This window comes from Argiope bruennichi, chromosome 8 (assembly GCF_947563725.1).
Source record: "Argiope bruennichi chromosome 8, qqArgBrue1.1, whole genome shotgun sequence".
Taxonomy (NCBI): Eukaryota; Metazoa; Arthropoda; class Arachnida; order Araneae; family Araneidae; genus Argiope; species Argiope bruennichi.
The window spans coordinates 80,830,043-80,852,387 of record NC_079158.1 but is presented as its reverse complement, the minus strand read 5'-3'; the positions used below and the strand labels follow the sequence as shown (position 1 = coordinate 80,852,387).

Here is a 22,345-nt window from a genome sequence, read left to right as displayed (position 1 = left end):
GCCTTACAAATCATATGCTATGTGAAATATGCTCAGGCATTACTGTGAAGACATAAACCCAAAATGGTAAATTCAAAGCCTTCCATAACAATTTATCCTTGAAAGCATCCTTAAAATGGAGGGTGCAACCCAAATAAAACTTCCAAAACGAATCAGTTTACGACAATAACGATAAATTATTTTCATTCTGGGCAAATAAAAAAAGAAAGTCCTTTTCAATGTACGACCTCACATTTTATACACATTGAAGGGGTCGCATAAAGCTCAATATTTATCACTGGCATAAAATTGGGAAGTACTGAACCCGCACCCCCTTTTTCCCAGATAGCAAATATTTTCCTTACTTTTCCTAATCCATGCCTAAAGTTTCATCTCCATGGAAAAGATAAGGCACGTGACGTTTCCATGGAAACGGGAACTCACTGCAGAGCATCCAATGTTCAGCAGGGAGCGAAATTGAAAATGTTCCTTTCTTTATTTTTTTTATTTTCTTTGTTGTATTTATTCGCGGAAATTGCTACAAGGAAGTAAAAGTAGCGTCTTTTTATTACTTCTTCCAGTTTCGAAATTAGCATTGGACACTTTTGTTTAAAAGAGATCAGCTACAATCAGTCGTGCAACTGATATATTTATTTATTTTTCTTCTTTTTTGCTCGCGTCCGTTTCGTTTGTTTTCGCTCTAGTGCCACCATTTCGATTGAAAATGCGTCGCATTTGCGTTTTATTTAACAATTAGTTTAATTAGATGTATAAGTTGTTTAACAATTTTTAAGCCGTGTAATCGCTTAGTTTAAAGTAGAAAGGGAATTTGGGATAGCACTTCAAATGTACGTAAACTAGTTCCTTAATGAAATCTCGAAATTAAATGCAAGGCTTCCATTTTAATTGGGATTTAATCTTTGCGTTTTGTACACTGAATCGTTAAATTTAAAGATCACTGGAAGTAAGGGAGCGGCCAAAATATAATTGGTGCTCTTTATTTGTTCATTGGATTCCAGTGGAAATAATTTGATATTTTTTTTTCTGTGGCTGTTGAGTAAATGAATATATTTAATTAAGGCATGCTCCCAATTATTTGCAATGAAAGACAATTTCTTTTGTCTTTATTGCATTTTTGTGTTTTCGTTGCATTTTATTCAAAATCAATTAGTGTGAAATGCTTAGGATTTTACTCCATATAGGAAACTAGCAAACAAAAGACGACAAAAGTAAAGTGAAACATTTTAAGACAAAGGCTTAGTAATAAGATGAAAAGCAAAATAAAGAATTATAATTTATATATGTAGAATTAAGAATTATAATTTGTACACGATTTTAAAATATTTGTCAAAAATATAAAAGCACATATATGGACTGAAATAAACAGATTTCGTTCTAGAATATGTACGAGGCAAAATGGTTTTTTTTATAGCTGGCATAAGCAAAAAAGCTTTAATCATTATTTAAAATTTCTATTATTTATTTAAAATAAAAATTAAATTTCATTATTTATTATCAGAATTTAATTATTTATAAACGCCAAAAGGTGATGTGAAAAATTTTGATATGTCTTTAATAAAGGTTGCCAAATATTGCCCATAATACTTATACGAAATTCACATAAAATGATACATAAAATTATGCATACAATTCTCGTCATTTCCATTTGAAAATAAAATTTAGCTCAAAATCCATTCATTAGGCTCAGGATCCAATGACATTTTCAGAAGTTTATACTATCAATGGACCCTCATTAACCCTCTCATTCTTTAGATCTCTTTTAGCTCAGATGTCTCAGAATACTGTAAAATTGGAATTTCTATTTCAAAAATAAGAAAAATCTCTCCCAGATCAAAATTCGCAATAGCAAGATAGGTTCTTAAGGCATGGATAGTCAGCCATCTAACTCTCCGACCAGCCACGAAGGCACACGGATTTAAACCATAAAAACTGAATGACCGGACCGACGCAACAGCAACATTGGCGGGAACTATGGTTGAGTCCTAAAGGCCGTCACCGGCCACGGTACAACCCTCCTCGAAGGAAGTATGTCCCGTCATCGATGGGAGGAGTCAGATCCCCCACCTATTAGTGTACCCTCCACGGTGGAGAGATCCCTTCACCATGCCGGAAGCATCTCATCATCATTTCGAGGTGCCCCGGGGGGGGAGGTTAAGGCATGGATATATAAATAAACGCCTCCACATAAGTGGCAGTTACTAAGCAAATTCATTCTCTTAAATGTTTCATTAATATTAGAAAACCTCACTGTCAAAATAAACCAACAGCCCCTAAAGAACAAAGTACCCTCCAAGGGCATTCAATCAATCGCACTTAGAGGAAAAGGGAGGAATTTTGCAGTGATATCCAAACAATTTGGATAGGCTCTGTAGCTTCGTTGAACGGGCATTTGCAACCTTTTTGTATCGATAAAGTTTTTTTTTTATTTTTTTTTTAAAATTCCGTTTATATCTAATCTGATTATCACAGTGACAAATTAATAAATCCATTTGATTATATCTATGTTTTATTTTAAGTTGCACTTAGGCAATGTTTTAATGTATTGAAATAATGCTATTGAAGTAAGATTATACTCTATCATATTGCAACAATATGTGCTTGAGAACTGCTTCAAAATTATCAGACCTAAGTAGCATCAAGACTTTTTTTAAAATGTTAAATCATGCAGTAACTTATGTAGAAAGTTGTAGGCGTGAAGTTGCATCCTATGTGTTTTAGTACTATGCAGATCAAGCATCAATAAATAATATCTTATGGTAGATATCATCTGTGGTTCATACGCATTTTAGAATGGGAGGATTATGGACTTAAAGCTTACAATGTTCGCTTTCAAGCTGTTTGAGAAACAAAATACGGAATTTCTAGCAATAAATTTTAAGGAAATAAAACATATTGGCAAGCTAATAGAATGTTGGCAGTCAGGTAAAATATGCTTTCTTTTTCCCTTGGATAACATAATACAATTGGCGCAGTTTAATATTAGCTCTTTCGCCAGAAAACACCATAGCAATAACAACATTGGGTATCACACCAAATCAAGCATCACAGCATTATCTTTCGTAATGGACATGCGATTTCCGTCATGCGAATCATCTGATACGAAAATCATGAATGTAATGCTCACGTAAAAGCGTAAAGTAGATTCGTATATGGATTCCAAATAATTATTTCTATACCTCAGCCCACACTGACTAAACATGCTATCCATAACAATATCTGATTATTTGGGTCACCTATAATATATCTTAATTTTTTTTGAGGTAATTAAGATTAAATGAACATGTGTGCACAAAATAAAGTAAAATTCTTAGCATTTTAAAAAGAATTCATTGTGTAACGAGTTAAATTTAAACTTAGAAACGCTTCTATTTAGTGGGTTTTCGGATTTATTCTTTAGATGGTCTAACAGCTGTAGAAATAATGGCCTTAAACTACTACATAAGCAATTCTTCATTCAGTTCAGAGTTGATTTTTGAAACGGCAAGATTCCCCGTTTGAGCTGATAAATGTTGCTGTATTCTTCTTTAATTCTCTTCCTGCTGTGTAAATTCCCTCATGAAGTTTGCGGGTCTCAGCATGCAGAAATGTTTGTGGCTGGGATCCAACAAATATTATTCAATCTTTAATGCTAAAAGAATCCATGTGTCAAATTTAAAATAAATTTAACTTGAATCAACATTTTCTTCCACATCGCAACAACGATTCGTATATTACATGTATGTATGGATAACTTTTGTCATAAAAAAGGATCATTATAAGTTTAAAATACTAATATCATTGTTATAATCATAAGTTTAAATTTCTATCTTTATATAATAATAAATTACAGAACTGAAATAAATTTAATTAACAAAATTTTTTGCTTTAGATAACTACTCTTAGAGGAAAATTGCAAACTGAATAAAAAAAGTTTTAATTTAAATCTCTGGGATAATAGCTTGCATTTTTTACAGATTAAAAATCAATTTATGTTATAAAATTATACATTTTAAACAGAAATGGACTTCATTTTTGCTGTCTACGCGACTTCGTTATTTTTAGCCTCGTTTTACATCCAATCACAATGATTACACCGTCCAATAATCATTTATTATAAGTTTATTAGTATAATATACACTTACTTATTCTATATTTTAAGGGGCAAATATTATAGAATTCCTTTATTCCTTAATGAAAATAATGTTTCATAATAACTAAAAAGAAAAAAACGTTTTCCATTAATAATAATTTTGATACAAACATTCGTTCTCTACATATTAAAATACGAACAAAATTAACAGAAATTATAAAAATAGTAATGGAGTATTTAGAAACGTGGCATAAGATCATTCTTATTTCAGTAATACGAAATCTTGTAAAGGAAAAAAATCTGGTTCTTCATTTTTCAGACTAATTCATATGCATATGATTCATATCGATATGCATATTTTCTAAAATCAAATAGGTAAGATATTTTTAGAATTTCAAGAATTTTCCAAAATATAAATGGCATGTTCACATTGATTTCAATAAAATTAAACTATTTTCTTAATTCTAAAAGTTATTAAAATTTAAAAAAAACGATAGTAAGTTATGAAACACACATCGCAAATGTTTTGCTGAAGAATTTCGAAAGTCAAGTTTAAAATTTATACTTCGTAATACTTGAAATACTAAATAACTTGTATACTTGAATAGTGTTTTCAAAGTTTAATTTCTACTGCTAATAAAGAGGAAATTAGTTAATATATGTATGTGCACGCTTGTATGGATCTTTTTATCAAAAATGATCAAGTTTGATTTTAATAGACTTTGGATGATTTAAAATAATACCTGAAAGCTAATTTTTTTTATGAAAGTTTGTCAAATTTTAATTGATTTAAAAATCAAATAAGATTTCAGGTCTTTCCTGTGATAACTTAAGGAATTTTTTTTGCTGTGGATTTTCTTTTGTATCTTCATGATCCTTTTTTTTTATTCTTTGTTATATATTGTAGCATTGAAATTAAAATCGTTTTCATCGTTTCATCATATATTTGATTCTCTGATTTTCTACCATGAACGAAAGCTAAGGAAGAAATATTATGCTGCTTTCTCGTTATAGTTAAGACAATGAATAAAAGAAAATAAAGTTACAGTAGCACGAAAGACAATTATGCTTAAAATACATATATATCAAAAGGATGATACTATGATGTCATTGAATTAGACAGCAAGTTTATGCATACAATAAATATAACAGATGTAAGGCTATTAAAATGCCACGTCTTCAATTTTCATCAGTATCTGATGCTCAAAGATATTTAATTAAGATAATTACCAACATTAAGTAATACATAAAATATTTAAATGATAATAAATACGATTAATATTCTTTACCCATCTGGTCATCAATGGTTATTATATTTATATAAGTTAAAAATAACAAATAAACCATGCATGTATTGAATTATTAATGAATTTAATTTATAACAGTTTAAGTCAAAAATGATATTCGTCTAAATATCTATCACAATTTCATGTTTAAAAAACTTTGTAATGTTAATCACGAATTTCGTTTATGAATTAAAGATAAACTTTAAAATGTACGCAATCAATATTCCCAGTGAACCAAAAGGTAACAAAGATGTTTAATAAATTATGGTTTAAAAATTTACCCTAAAGTTATTTCCAACAATATCGAAAAAGTGAGAAATTGTTTTTAAAATTTCAAAAGAAAACATTATCCCTAAAGTTTGAATTAGTTCAAGGTATTTATCAAACATCTTCATTTGCATTCAATATATATTTTTCCAAAAAACTTAAAAGAATTCCTTTTAAAAAAACTGAAGAATTACTTTTCTTAGGGTAAAAACTCATGAAAGTCATAGATAGTGCATAAAACAAAGTAAGAGAAAATTTCATTTGTAGTAGGTGAGTGCTCATCATAAAAAAATTGTATTTTGTTCCTATTTATTGTGGGTTTTTTCCCCCTCTTTTAGGTATGAAGATTTCCTTAGATTTTTACATCAACTCCGTCACGCATAATATACATCATCATTATAATATCGCTTTAGTATTTCCTTGTAAACATGCAGCATATGAGTGTGAAAAACTGATTTAATAAAAGTAAAAGAAAATTTCGTACAAAAAAACCAAGTAAGAGAAAATTTCGTCTGTAGTTGATGAGTGCTCATCATTAAACATCAATTAACTATTGTTTGTAATTTGTTCCTATTTATTGTGCTTTTTTCCTCTTTTAGGCATGAAAAATTCTTTTGATTTATATAACAACTCCATCACGCATAACATACAACATCATTATAATATCGTTTTAGTATTTCATTGTAATCATGCAGCCCTTGAGTCTGAATAACTGATATAATAAAAGTAAGAGTAAATTTCGTACAAGAAACAACGTAAGAAAATGTCATACAAAAAAATAAAGTATCGGAAAATTTCGTCTTTAGTGGGTGAAGGCTCATTATTAAAAATCAATTAACTACTTTTTTATATTTTGTTTCTATTTATTGTGCTTTTTTCCCCTTTTAGGTATGAAAAATTCCTTGGATTTATACAACAACACCATCACGCATTATATACAACATCATTATAATATCGTTTTAGGCTTTCATTGCAAACATGCCGCACGTGAGTATGAATAACTGATATAAAGAAATAAGAGAAAATTTCGCACAAAAAATAAAGTAAAGGAAAATTTCGCCTTTAGTAGGTGAGTGCTCATCATTAAAAATCAATTAACAACTTTTTTGCATTTTGTTTCTGTTTGTTGTGGTATTTTCCCCCTTTTAAGCATGGAAAATTCCTTAGATTTATGCAACAACTCTATCACGCATAATATACAACATCATTATGATATCGTTTTAATCTTTAATTGTATACATGCAGCACCTGAATCTGAATAACTGATTTAATTTTAATTTTGTTTTATGCATCTTGCATATATTTTTCAATGTTTTCACATAAACATGCTTCAGTAAAATTAAATATGTGAAACGACATTATATCCAGTCTTATCTTATCAAAAATTTTTTTCCGAAGAAATATTATTATCTTTTTAGTAATATGAAATATCATAACATATCACTTTAAAAATAAAATTATTTTTCTTGAAAAAGAAATCACATATTGTCTGCAAACAAAACGATTTGCTGATGACAATTCCATTTTTTACATCGAAAATATGAATGCAAATCTTATTTTCATATTACTAAAAAAAAGTAATGCATTATTTCAATATTTAGCAAAGAAAAAAAAACATAAGCAAATTACCAATTATTAAAATATGAGAGGTATAGTCACTGAAGAATAATAAAAATTAATTTTCAGCTATACAACTGCTACAACTATTGTTTGCAATAGCATAAATATTATAAATTCTATACTTATATACTTCATTCATAATGCTTCATTTACATGTAAAGAAAACAATAAGAAAATATTTATATTAAACATTCTATGTTTAAAAGTAAAACTTAAAAAAATATAAAGGTAATTTCTCGAATATTATGATTTACATACAAGTTTCGAGATTTGTTTTGTAAAAACATGAATGAATTAACATTTTTTTTGTACATATCTCAGAGATTTAATGCATAGAGATTCAAAAAGGCAAATTTTGAAAAATATATTTAAGAAAACTGAATATTTTATTTAAATTTACTTTCCTCTTGTATTACCTTTTTTATAGTTAAATGAAATTTACGAAGTTTTGATCAAATATTTTAAATCTTACAGATTTTTTTTTGCTAGAAGTTGTTAGGAAAAAGTTTTTTTTAAAAAGAAAAGTTGTTCCTAAGAAATTTGTTTAAAAATTAGCTGTCACTTTCCAATATTGTGTAAAAATATTTAACAATATCTGGCGTTTTACTCCATATTTAAGTTAAAATTGTGTTTTTGCTTCTTTAAGACGATGTAAAAAAGACTAGTCTATTAAAAAAATGTAAGTACATTTTTTGAACTGCGTTTCAAAATGAAAAATAATAACAGTAAATAATAAAGGTGACAATGAAAAAAACCCGGATTAAATTTGTTGACATTCATTAAATCATTTAAATCTGCTTATTAGAGCTTGAAATTTAAAGGCAGAACCTAGTTTAAAAAAAGAGTTTGGAATAAATTTTTTCAACTCTTTTTATTTCGTTTCCTATTTATAATTTAATGCACTTCAAAGTAGGATGACTTTTTCTGATTTTCTGTTGCATAATTTCTTGCATATATTATTAAGATTGACCTATTATTATATTAACAAAAATAAAAATGTTAATAAATATAGGAAAAAAAATTTATCAGGTGTAAAATAATTCTCAAATTATTCAAAAATTGTTCTCAATTGTAAAATATCGAAACTTAATAAATAATTAATATCTTTCTTATGAATTTTGTCTCGCTTTCTTGATTCTTTTAGTTTGTCCACCTCATGATATTAAAATTTTTGTTATTTTCCCTATCATTTAAAAGCAGTTACCGTTTTGCAATCCAATCTAAATTTTGAAAACGTTTCTTATTTTTCTTATTTCTATACTTCAGTTTATTTCATAATTAATTATTATGAGTACTATTTATTAATGTATTTTTTTTCTCTTTTGTTATGTTCCTTATCATTTAATAGCTGTTACCGTTTTGCAATCCAATCCAAATTTTGAAAACATTTCTTATTTTTCTTATTTCTATACTTCAGTTTATTTCATAATTAATTATTATGAGTACTATTTATTAATGTATTTTTTTTCTCTTTTGTTATGTTCCTTATCATTTAATAGCTGTTACCGTTTTGCAATCCAATCCAAATTTTGAAAACATTTCTTATTTTTCTTATTTCTATACTTCAGTTTATTTCATAATTAATTATTATAAGTACTATTTATTAATAAAATCTTTTTTTTTCTTTGAATACACTATCAGATAGTCTCCTTTGTAATATATAATATCTAAATCAAAATAAATTGTTAATCGACAATAATTTTTGAAGTTATTAAAATAAACTACAATTAGAATCCTTAATTATTCACGAGACAAATTTATTATAGTTTAATAAGAATGAAAAATTTGTTAAAAATTCCATATTTAAAAATATGAATGTTACTTAAAACACCTACACAACAACTTTGAATAATTATAGAAGTAAAGTACGTCAAAAAATGTTTCATAACTTATCCAGTAAATTCAATATTTCAATACATGAAACAAGTACAATTTAATTAAAATAATTAATCTAATAAATAAATTCCCACTTAAATCTTATATCTAATAAACGAAAACAGAATGTTAATTGGTGAATTCATTGACATATTAGCATTCATCTATGAAGCATTCTATGAAACATTGAATTATCTATTGATCGCTGTTAGCATTCCTTCTTAACTTCTTTTAAATTAAATTTTAGAGTTGGTCTGATTTTCGAAATTGTATATGGTAGCAAACGCAAAATCTTTTTAAAAGGAATTATGCTTTTATTTTAAAAAATATTAAACCGTTAAATAAACCATATTAATACATTTTAATATCTATTAATATATTACTTTTTATCAAATGTTTTTTATCAAAGTTATCGAATGTCAATTTCATTGAAATAGTTGATTTAGAACACGTATTATAATTCCTTCTTATTATCTTGTATATAAGGCTATAAATAATATATTTTATCAAATGATTTTCAATCTCAGGGTCTGATACCTTCATTAAGCCTGATTTCTCCCTCAGAGGGCTAAAAATGATTATTTTAATTTTTATTCCTTTAGATTTTATCATTATGCAATGACTTTTGGCAATTTTACTATCTTGTAAATTTTAACTTGTCTGTATTTCAATATGCTCTCTTTTTATAATCTAGGAAGATTTTATCTGGACTGCATGACGATCAACATATAATAAATACGTAGTCAAGTTCAGTTTAGTAATGTTTACGCCCTTTTTAGTAACAACACAAAAGCCATTTTAGGATAGATCTCGTAATGAGATTCCTGGTCAGATGACGAGTATATGCCTGAGCTGGTACTCTCTTCTCCAAACTACCACACCAAAAAACAGGATGATATCTTGCCCGCAATGTCAGATTTAACGTGTCCCAGGGCCACCTACACAAAAATTTTGTAATGGTATCAAGCTTCAGAACCTTTTGGCTCCAAATACAAAATCAAAGCACAAGCGAAGAATCGGTTACGTGCCAAGTACGTAGATCATATTTATTGCTTCCTAATTTTTAACCCCCTCCCCATTCTGAAAATGTGCCACTCCAATCTTTGAAATCATGATAATGATTTTTGTGTGTTAGGTTAAAAGTAATGCAGTTCTTACTGCCTCAGGAAGGAAAATGAATACAGTGTTTCGCATTAAATACTTCCCTTAGTATCGATGCGACTCCATGATGGATATTTTATTATTTCCGTAATTAATTCTATTCAAATTTGTTTTTTTCTTTTTTTCATGTTAGCAGGTTTAAATGGATGTTTAAGTATATGTTTATAGAGTTTGAAATATTGTTTTGTTTCGATCTATAAAAATCTGTGAATATGTATCTTCCCTGCGCCCTGCTTCCCTGTGAATATGTATCTTGGAAATATTTGAGTTAAACAATGGACTTATAATAAACTTAAGAAACTATATGTTTTCTTTTCTCCCTGAATGGATCAGTACAGATAGCTAGCCAATAACATATTGTTCAGAAATCTGCCCATTCAGGTCCATGATATTGCTGGAATTTCATGGCCTGAATGGATTTTCCAAAATTTTTAAAAAGTAAGCATTCACATAAAACAGTTGCCATTATCAAGAAATCCATTAAACCCCATATTTTTCTCTCTCAAATCGCTGCCCACTCTATGAGAAGTCTTCTATATTTATTTTTATTTACACATTTAAATTTGTTCACTGACTTAATTACATGAAAATATATTTCATTTAGAGCGGAGCTTTTGCTGAAAAATTATTTTTTAAAAAAATAAATATTTTTAAATATTTTTTTAAATAATTTTTAATTTTTTTTAAAGTAACATGACAATTAATTTTTAACAATTGCGAAAATCATTTAAAGCACAATCTTTGCGATAAAAACGATTTGGAAGAAATTATTTCATTTTTGCAAGTATTGTGATAAGATAACTTAAGTATTATTAGAAACTTAAACTTTTCACACAGAATAAGAACATTCTTAAGATACAAGCATGACAGAGAAATTACAGTTATCAATCGAATGAAATCATTGATCATAATTAGAATATTTAAAGAATAAGAGGAATGGGGTAAAGAAAAATCAGTAATTTAATAAAGTACAAATTGAATGAATATTTAGAAAGCAAACAAAGATGTTCTAACAAAGTTACAAATCCTTTTCTGATTTGAATGTTTTATAGGTAACAAGATTATTTGTCTTAATACACAAAAACACGTTAACACAAAACGATCCACTCTGAATTTGAATAGAAGAAAATATTTACATTGAATTCAAGTATAAATCAATTGCAGTAGCCAACAATAAATTGTTGCTTAATTTTGCGACTTTCTGAAGACATCTATGTTTGAGATACTTTATAATCATAAGGGAGGAATATTATATTTTTTTATCTGGTCTCTTAAGATCGTCTTCAGAAACTTTTATCATACTTGACAAGGATGTTTTCCAAGGCTCTTCCGCTTAATTAAATTTAGTTGAAGGAGATAAATATTTTGGAGAGCTGTAAATTAGTTTTATTGTGGTGAATATTTTTAGAAAGTCTCTTGTGAAAATGGCAAGATGAAGATTTAGTATTCTTATGGTGCATGAGAGAAAATGTTGTTGTATTTTAGAAATAAATCAGTTGTGCTAAAGTGCTTCTGTAACGACACAGGATTATTTAAAAGGCTTGACTTCAATATGCTGAGATTATTATTTACTTTATTGAACATTGGGAGAAATAAGAGATAGAATGAAAAAGAAGAGACAAAGACAAAAGTTTAAATGACAGTTTTAGGATTTCATTAAGAAAAAAAAATTATAATTTCTTAACTTTAAAGTACTCTAATTTGAATTTTTAGTGAATGAATTTTCTCTCTCGCTATTTTCTGAAAATAATAATTATTTAAAAAAAATATGAATACTTGGCATAATTACTATCCAAATATTCATGTGAAAAAATAAGGTATTTCTAATAAGAAAAAATCCATGCATTTCATTGTTAACGTAATGCGGAAACAGTCTTTTTCTAACAGCAGTGGTTTGTATTTATATTTGTAGTTATTTTTGTTTATAGATAATATATATTTGAAACAATCGTTTTGAGAAAAGGGCCAATTCCATTTTATAAATTGTGCAAGAGGAGAAAGGAATGCTTCTTTTAATAATATTATCAAAAAAAGTAATCTCCGTTAGTTAAAATAGACAGCGCATAACTTAAGCGGGCATACATAATAATTCAACATCCAAAAGAAGGTCCATGATTTTTTTTTTTTAAATGTAGTTAGCCCATTTTTAAATAAAAACTAGGCATATGAAATAACAAGTTTAAAAAAGATATGCATTTGCGGAAATTCAGTAACAAAAATACAAATATCAGTGCAAAAATATTTTGGATTTACATATATTTGGTCAAGACCAGTGACAGAGAAGTTTTCAATTGCTCAGGTGCCAATCCATTGTAGCCATTCATTTATTATTTTGTTAAGGATATAGTTGTAATTAGTTGGCTTGTATTGAAAGAGTTTCCTAATGTCCTGCATTTTCATGGAAATTTTTATTATTTTTTTAATTAATTAATGAATTAATTTTTTGATTTTGGATGAATAGTGAAAACCATCTTGTGTTTGTTCATTTTATAATAAATTAATCCTACATACAAATATTGTTAACTAGTCGCATGCTCTTACCACCTGGTTTACAAGGATAAATGGTTGCTAAATTTTATTTTCTATTTAAATATATTTTTTGTAAATTGGCCTTAATAGCTTCTTTAGCAAAATATTTTTAATTTTAATAGTATATAATTAATACCATCTTAGAAATTCCAATCATTTTTGCTAATTTTACTAAGCTTATCAAAAATTCGTAAGAAACGAGTGCACTTTACGATTTCTAGCTTTTTAACAATGAAGCCTAATTTTAAAATCTAAAACAAATATATATATATATATATATATATATATATATATATATATATATATATATATTCCTCATGTGAATATTTTTTAAAATATAAATTGGAATATTTTACAATTTCTTCGAGGAATTAAATAAAAATATCGTTTGCTTTCCGTAAATCTGCACCGCCAATAATGATTTCACATAAGGGTGAAATCCACAAGTTTGCACATTGCATGAAATGTATCACACACGGTGTCATAACGAGGATTCATTGCCCCTTGAGACCTGAACTTAAAAGTTTAATGAATAAATTTTTCATTCAATATTTTGAGTTAAACTGATAGATTTTTTGAAAACAAATTTTACCGATATAATTTTTCCTATTGGGTATAGGAAAAAATAGTACACCATGAAAGAAAACAAAGAATTTTCCTTCAACGAAATAAAGTTGTACTTTTATTCAAAATTTACTGAATTTTATGAAATCTTTTGAAATTTCTTTTTTCAAGAAGATTTTCAGAACTCCAAATAAAATTCATACATTCTACATTCTATTACGGTTCGTTTGATGTCAAAAATTGGAAACTTTCTGACTTATTTGAACCAAGAACGAAAAATATACATTTTTTCATTGATTATTAATTAGTTATTTCCCTATGATTTCAAAGATTAGTTTTCGGTGATTCACGACGGTAAACGAGGATCTACTAGTAGAACTTTTACTTCTATCATGATTTGGAAAGAAAACCATTTAGAAAATAAATCATGATAATTAATCTATTACAATATGAATTCGAATAATATCATTTCCAGCATAATTTTTAACTGAAATATTTTCAAAAGTATTTTCGTTAGAACCTCTTTATTTTCAATTCTTCGTTTCAAACTATCGTTCTAGGTCATTAAGGCATGTGTGAATATGTCATATAATTTAACATGTCATAAGGAGAGATAAATGTGTGATGCATCATTATTTATTAATTTATTTACAACATAATTTTTTTTATGAAACGAAAATTCCTAATATCCTTCTGTGGATATTTCTTAGATATTTTTATGAAGAATATTCCTTGGATATTTTTGTAAACTATATATTTATCGAAAAAAACATATATCCATGAAACATTAATTATATAGAAATATACTTCTTCCCGATATTTTTTTTTGTTATTGGGATTTTAATGCTACTGACAGTCTTCATGCCATTGCCAAAGTCATTCGGTCTGCGCTATTTTAATAGATCAACTGGAAGATTGGAAATAAAGGGAGCCATTTCAATATTGAAAGTTAAAATGACAATATAAATGAAGCTTCAAATTTACTAAATAAATTTTCGAACGGCATTCTTTTTTCAGTTCCCAAAAATATTGTTTTAGAAACAAAATCATCAATTACATTACCAATGACTTTATCAAAACAATCAAATCAATTGCAATTATTAATTATCAGCGCTATTATTATTAATTAAATATTTACCTTCTGCTTTAGTGGTAAGAGTAAGATCACTGCTTGGAAGACTTTGGCCAATCGCATTTCTTGCTGTAACGTGTATATGATAGGTAGTGACGGGCTTCAATCCTGCTATCGTAGCGCTTGTGTCAACGTTTGATACGACCACTTTCTTAGACCTCTCTTCAAGCCATTTTTCTAGAAAAAAATATAGTTACTAAATCACATGAAAATAATATTTCATAATAACTAATAGCATATTTCTGAAGGATATTCCTGAGAGATATTAAAGCAATCTATCAATAAGGGTTCAATAGCATACAAGTAAGGACAACTGACAAACTGTAACGATGTGACACGTATGTTTTCACATCAATTCTACAACAAAATAATAAAAATAAAAGGCCACCTTTGTACGGAAGTTTTTATTTTCATATAGTAAGCATTCAAATACGCAAATATTTCATTAAGACAATTTAGGACATCTGTGTTTTTTTAAATGTTTAATAATTGTTCTTATTACCATTTTTTCATAAAATACATAATCAAGAATCATTTAATACATTATAAAATAGTTTTAAAATGAAATTTAAGAAAGGAAAATATATAGTAATTATCTTTAACCATCATTTCTTATGAAAGATAATTATAACGTTATAATAGAAAATAAATAATGAAATTCATTCAGAAATGATTAAAAAATCAGGCTTTATCATATTATATATTCAACAAATCGTAGTTTAACATTAAACAATTTCAACTTTCAGCAAAAATACCAGGGACTAATGTATGATATAAATACTATTATCATATTTGATAATTATTTAAATTCTATGCAAATAATTAAAGTATTGAAAAATGAAGTTAAAACATGCCATTTAATTGCAAAATGATATTACATAGCTTGTACGTATCGCAAAACAGATTGCTGGACATTTAAAAAAAAAATATTTTTCACTTAATTTATATCTAGATATATCGTCCATATTTCCTAACTAGTTGCTTTTGACAGCCAACTGATTCTCCGGACATATTGAATGTGTTAATTTTTACGAAATGTCTTAAGTAAGTTCCTGGTTTCAAAACAAATTTATCTCAAGCATCAAGTCGTTACAGACATTAAAACAATTAAAAAATATTGAGTTTAAATTGCAGAAAATGAATAAAATGGAATAAAATAATGAAATGATGAATCCTGTCTAAAGACTGTCTCTAGAAACACCCTCAGGCAGTGTTTCAAATCAGATATTTTTCAAACATCAAAACAATGTAATTTTAATAGCCTGCGCTATTTTTTTGTAAGGGTGAACCTTCCTACTGAATTTAAAAGTTTTGACACCAAAAGTCCATTAAGGAAGTGAATGTCTGTAATTATTTGACTTCTAATAGCAAGTAGTCTTTCGCACTATTTCAATATCGCTTTCTTATTTTTATTCTATATAAATGCAGGTTATAAATAAAAGTTATCAGACTTCATTTCCAATAATGGAAGATCAAACATGATTAAATATTTAATGAAATAATTAAAAAAATGAGTTCCATTATAACAATGAAATCTTTGAAAATTATGCAAAAACTTGTATTAAAAATTATTGCAACTTAAGAATAAATTGTATGATTTCAAAATTAATAACACCATAATTTTTAAAATTCTTAAATTACTTAAAAACAATATTATTTCCACATTTATATTTCCAGCAATCATAACTGAAGACGCAGAAATCCCGCTTGAATTCTATATAATTAAAATTTGAATTAAAACTCTACTGTACAATCTCTCTCTTCAAAAGTATACCTGTATAAAATTTGATAATTTTAAGTAAATTATATGGATTTTCGAGAGTTAACAGGCTTCACTTTAATATCAATAAGATTTTTGATTTTGATTATTGCGAAAATTTAAGTGGTTTTGTGAAAACCTGGTCTCGTATATTTTGTTATAATTATTTTAATTACTTTTTGTTTAATCTGCTTCATAAAATTTGCAAGATATATGATTTTTTCCAAATATAAAACTAAATCTATTGTTCTGAAACCATTAAACTTCGATATTCCATTTTTATTATCATAGTAGAAATATGATTCAGATTAATTTTTAACATTTCTCTTTTTTGATAACTTGTTTTCTGTTCCTTTATCAAACTTTTTATAGGAAAAATAATTTTAATTTGCATACAAAAAATTAGTTAGCTATATTTTAGTAATTTAGTAAAATTTAATTTTAAAGTAATGTCCTTATAATGCATCGATGCAAGCAAAAATATATTTTAAATAAAGAAAATTTATTTAATTGAACATTCAAGACTTATTCAGTTTAACGGGAAACGTGAGATATTTTTTTATTCATCTGATAAATATTAAAACTCTTGAGAAGAAATTAAACAAATTAAAAACAAAATAATAATGTTTTTAGTATACAAATAGTATATTTTATAATATAAATTATTTTGACAAACACTGACTATAAATACTTGGAATAAAAATAAAATCCAAACCAAATTGCTAATCTCTGAGATACTAGATTGTTCATCTCTTTCTTAAATTAAGGAAGAAAAAAATGAAAGAAAAATCAAGGAGTAATTTGAGATTCTCACATCACATTCTTCTAAAGACGTTTTCAGATTCTATTATATTTTAAAATGCTGAGAAATTCAATTATGTTAATAAAAGACTTCGCATGTATTGTAGAAAAATTTTTTCCCAGTACTCAGCATAAGCGAAATACATTACTGGAAGCTTCGTGATGAAAATAATTTCTCTGGATTTAATTAATTATTCAGGACTCAGCAAAAATACTGCACTTAGATTTAAGGGCAAAACAGTTGAGATCGATTTATTTAAAATTAATCCCACGTTCCTATCGCGTTTCTAAACAACAATTTTGCCCAAGGATGGCATATTAAAAGCAATATTTAGGATTCACCTTGTTTCCCCGACGGTGCTCTTGAGTGAGATTTAGTGTGTGAACTTACATACAGAACCAATTAATTGCATCTAAGGGGCCCATTAATTATCTCGTGATAATTCCTCTCTTTTAAAATAATTAAAATATGTTATTCTTTCACAAATACATTTATTAAACAGGATTTGGTTTTGCAATATTTTATTGACAATAAAACTAAAGAAAATAAGCTTTCTTATTAATTTGCAATACTTTATTGACAAAATAAAACCAAAGAAAATAAGCATTCTTATTCTAGAAACAAGGAGAAAAATACGAGATCAGAACTAAACTTACACAATCTCCAAATTTTAATATATATTTTAGCATGATAAATGAATCTGGGTTAGCTTAAAATTAGAAATTAATCATTGTTAGCAAAATCGCTTACAACTCAGACCGTTAAACAAGAGCTATGGAATTTGGCATATATTTGCTTTTTAGATAGACGGTGCTCTTTTAGAAATGTATTTTTAAAATTTATATCTGGTTTCTAGTTATTATCTAATAAAAATTTAAACGTTATCTCTACTATATTTTCAACATACATATAAAAAAAATATTTTTTATACTACTTTAAAATTAGATCAATAAATTGCTCTAATACAAATATTATTTCCAATTTACCTTTTTTCTAATTCTGGAAAAATGAAATATTGTATTTTACATCAGGGCATTTGTTATTTTTTTAAAAAACTGAATCTATAGTCATGCATTGTTGTGAGATTATTTATTGTAGTTTTGCTGTAAATGTTATCAATCCTAAATGATTAAAAATAAATTTAAAAAAAATATAACTAAGGAAGCAGGCCTAAAATATTATTATACTAACATACATAGGATTGAAAATCCGAAAGCAGTTATATGTTTTTTTCACTTAAGATGCGAAAAACTAGTAGCGAAATTACATTTAAAAATATTAAAATGATTAAAATTCTCATTTTAAAAATTTTGAATTGTATAATATTTAATTACTTAACTAAATCAAAAGTGTGGAATTTCTATAATATTATTACTTTGATTAGTTATCTTATCACGCAAATTAAATTTGAAAATAACATGAAATTTCACTCTTTATGAATGCGTTTGTTTATTGACAATTTTTAATATGCTTACTTTCTTAAAACATAACAACAGTAAAAATTATTTCTAAATGTATTCTTAATTACAAATTAAAGCTCAAATATATAATACTTATTCATATAATACTTATTTTTTTTTAGTTAAAGTTCATTAAATTTCATGAAAATACTTGAAAATTTAAGTTTTATTTTCATGTGCAAAACCAATCTCGAAACAAAATAAACATGCAAACATATTGATAAGATAATTTTCTTCTACTTGAAATTTGCATTGACGAAGAGAATTTTTCATAACTTATTTAAACATTCAGCAATATTTTAATACAAATAAATTAAATATATAATTCTGGATTTTTAAAGGAAAATATTGAATTAATTAGTTTTAGTGTGTTTCAGATTTTATTTACGATTTTCTGAGTTAGACAAAATATATTCTAGAAAAATTATATATTTCAAGCTAAATAAAAATTAATTTTATAGTTTATATTCCTGTCTTCAAAAACTACAAATCTAAATTGAAATACATCTAAATTGAATTCTTAAATTATATTCTAATATAGTCATTATATAATAACATAAATCACGACATAATGCCATTTTGAGGATACTGAATGAAATTTTGCTTGGGTTTATTTTAAACTTGTGTTTTATTTATACAAATACACTAATATTTTTTTTAATATTTTTATATATAAAGAGATATAAAATATTTTATTCAACAATTGAAAAGTTATTTGGGGCAAATTATCTTTAATCTGTTTAGCTATATTTCAGGAAAGACATACATAGATTAAAAATTAATAAAATATGACACATTAATGCAGTAGGTTATATACTTCCATCTAATTTAAAATTGAATTATTTATACCAATTTTGAAAATTAAATAAAGCGAAAATGTAAATTTATTTCTCTTGATTAAATACTATAATGACTTTGATATAAATTTTTCTTTGAAAGATCACTCTATAATTAAACAGACTTCTGAGGAAATTCCAAAAAATAGTGATTTATGGATATCTATAGGAACAGTCATTAAATGATAAATTTGAAAAAGGAATAAAAAAAAATAAAAAAAAATAATTCTACTAAGGTAAAATCGATATCACTGACAAACTATTTTTTTTATTTGAAATCTGTGATCACATGAAAAATAATTTTCAGACATAATTTTCTCAAAAAATTCTTAAAATATTTAGCTGAAACTTCAAAAAAATGCTGCTAATACCTTAGTAACCATGCACCTAATGTAACAATTTTATTATATCTAGATCCAAATGTCTTATTAGTAGAATATTTTTGCATTACACGCTCTACGGATAGTAATGCCAGCCAAAAATATTATAAAGTAAAGATGAATCAATTTTTAATATTCTTTTCATATTTAATACACAGTTCAGTTAAATCCTGAAAGTACTGCGATTGTCAATTGATCGTAATTTTAAATACAATAGATAATTTGATGAGCAAATATTATCAAATGTTTTATTGATAATATTGTTCTGTTAATTTTTTCAAAGTAATAGGAATAAAAACATTTTTAATCTTAAATTCAATGTAAGTTCTCATGCATAAATATTTCTATTTTATTTTTTTCTGATAATTTAAAATTAAATATGTGATAAAAGTATAAATAATTATATATACAAATTTCGGAAGAAATTGTTTTATTCCATCGAAAATATTTTTAAATTTATTTTATTATACAATAATATTTATATTAAGAAATATGATTTTGCCTAGACATTAATCTTGCAAAATGTTTTAAGAAATTATCTTTGAAGATAAGTGGATTGAATATTAATTTTGGAAAGCCTTTGTAGCTTTTTAAATATTCTAAAATAGTAATAGAAAAAAGAAACAATGAGCGAATTTTGTGAAAAAAATTATTTCAATTCATTTGAAATTGGACAACTTAGTTTGCTGAGAAGAATCAAAATTATGGGATTATAAGTAATATATTGTATTCTATTTTTTTAGATATATTTGAGATGAGGAACTTTTAAATCCTGGAGATTTTAATCTATAAACTATAAACTTTGAAATTTGTAATATAAAATTGCGATAATTTGTGACATTAAATTATGAAGTCTATAAATAATTTTAAATAAAATAATAATGAAATATAGTAAAATAATAATGCAACGAATAGCAATCTATGTATTGATGCCTCAATGCGATTATAAAGTAAATGGACGTATAGAAGTACTTGAAAAAGTATCTGCAATAAGCAATCATACTTATAGAAATATTTTTTTTTTTTAAAAATGTTTCAATAAACTATTTTGGAAAAAAAAAATATTCAAAATGTCCTCTAGAAGATACTTTTATTTGAAAAAACAAGAACTTAAATTTATTATATTTATTTTTTAAATTTATTTTAATGTGGTGAGTGCATAGCTTTCAAAATCAACAAAACTATTAGATAGTTTAAAATATCACCAATCATAATTATATGATTCAAGATCTGAGAATAAAGTGCATTCCCTTAAAATAACATATATTTTTAATTGGGGAAAATGCTGATCCGATGAAGAACGCTTAGAGTAAATGAATTCTTAAACATGTTGATATCTATTTGCATACAAATGACGGTTAAAGTACTACTGTCTAAGAGAAATGTTACGGTTATTTTTTATAGATTCCATGAGCTTGGTTATTTAATGTTCAAACCTTGAATTTATCATACAATAGTTTGATGTGTTTCTATAAGATAAACTAACCAACTTATTTGATAATCAACCGATGATAAAAAAAAATTAAATTTTAAAATGTAAAAGCACAAAAAATGGTATAATAAATATACACTAATTTTTGATTACTTTTTAAGACAATAAATATAAAGTAAGTAAAAAAATTAAAATCTCCATTACAAATATTAAAACTTAGATTTTTAGAAAATATACATAAAATATTTTTTTAAACAAATAAATGAAATTATGTAATGTATTAAGGATATATTTATCAGTATCTTAATATTTATTATTGATATTTTATGCATATTAATTTTTTTTTGTAAATAATAATAATTAAATACATTTGAGCTCATATAAAATACTTTACATAAACTCAATGATATGAATTTTTCGGAACAGTGCTTTATTTCAAATTAGATAACACTGACGTAAAATAAATATTCTTCTAAAACAAGTATCTATTTCGACTTAGTTCTTTTAACCAAAATTTAAAACAGTCGCAAAATCAAGTCTTTAATAATATTGCAACAAACTTTCTCTGTGCAATTAGACACACTAGTTTCCTTGAACTTGTGTGTCGTTGAAATTACACTTTATTAGCAATTTCTGTGTTTCCCCGACAAAGATTTATATAAACTCTACCCGCCAGCTAATTAGCATAAATGGTAGCAGTTACAGTGAATGTAATTTGTTTCGTATGATGGCGAGTTATTTTTCACTCCTTTCAGTCTTCTCTTTTGGTTCTTTAACTCCCTTTTTCTTTTTTCGGTAAGAATATTTTTAGGTACATTTTATCCCTGTCAGCGTAAAATGTTCAATGATACTGTACGTCATTCAAAATATCGAGAAACAACATAAAGATGCTTACTATATTGTAATATTAGTGTACAGCAAACTAAGAAACCAATGGAAATATGAATGTTGAAAGACCGGAAATTTTAGGGAATTTCTTCTATAAAATTCATAATATGCTTATTTTTGTTAATAATAGATTTTGGAAATTTCATAGAGTAAAAAGGTTTTACGATATCAATAGAAAAATTTAAAATATACGATAGGAAATATTTTTTTTCCCAAATTTTTCTAAAAATACAAAATTAACTGTTCTTTAAATTCGCTATGAGATGTATATACTCAGCATTTAAC

At 26.0% G+C, this 22,345-nt stretch overlaps 1 protein-coding gene across 5 annotated transcripts in view; it reads right to left on the bottom strand.

The window, feature by feature from the left end:
• Positions 1–22,345, bottom strand: part of LOC129981957 (cell adhesion molecule Dscam2-like) — a 545,016-nt gene that overhangs the window by 174,159 nt on the left and 348,512 nt on the right. For all 5 annotated transcript variants that reach the window (XR_008785388.1, XM_056093028.1, XM_056093030.1 and 2 more), the window contains one exon: positions 14,510–14,680. Coding sequence is in view for 4 of the 5 variants with exons in the window: in XM_056093028.1 (XP_055949003.1) it covers positions 14,510–14,680 (171 nt within the window). In the remaining variant the exon portion in view is untranslated. The remainder of the gene's footprint in view (positions 1–14,509; positions 14,681–22,345) is intronic.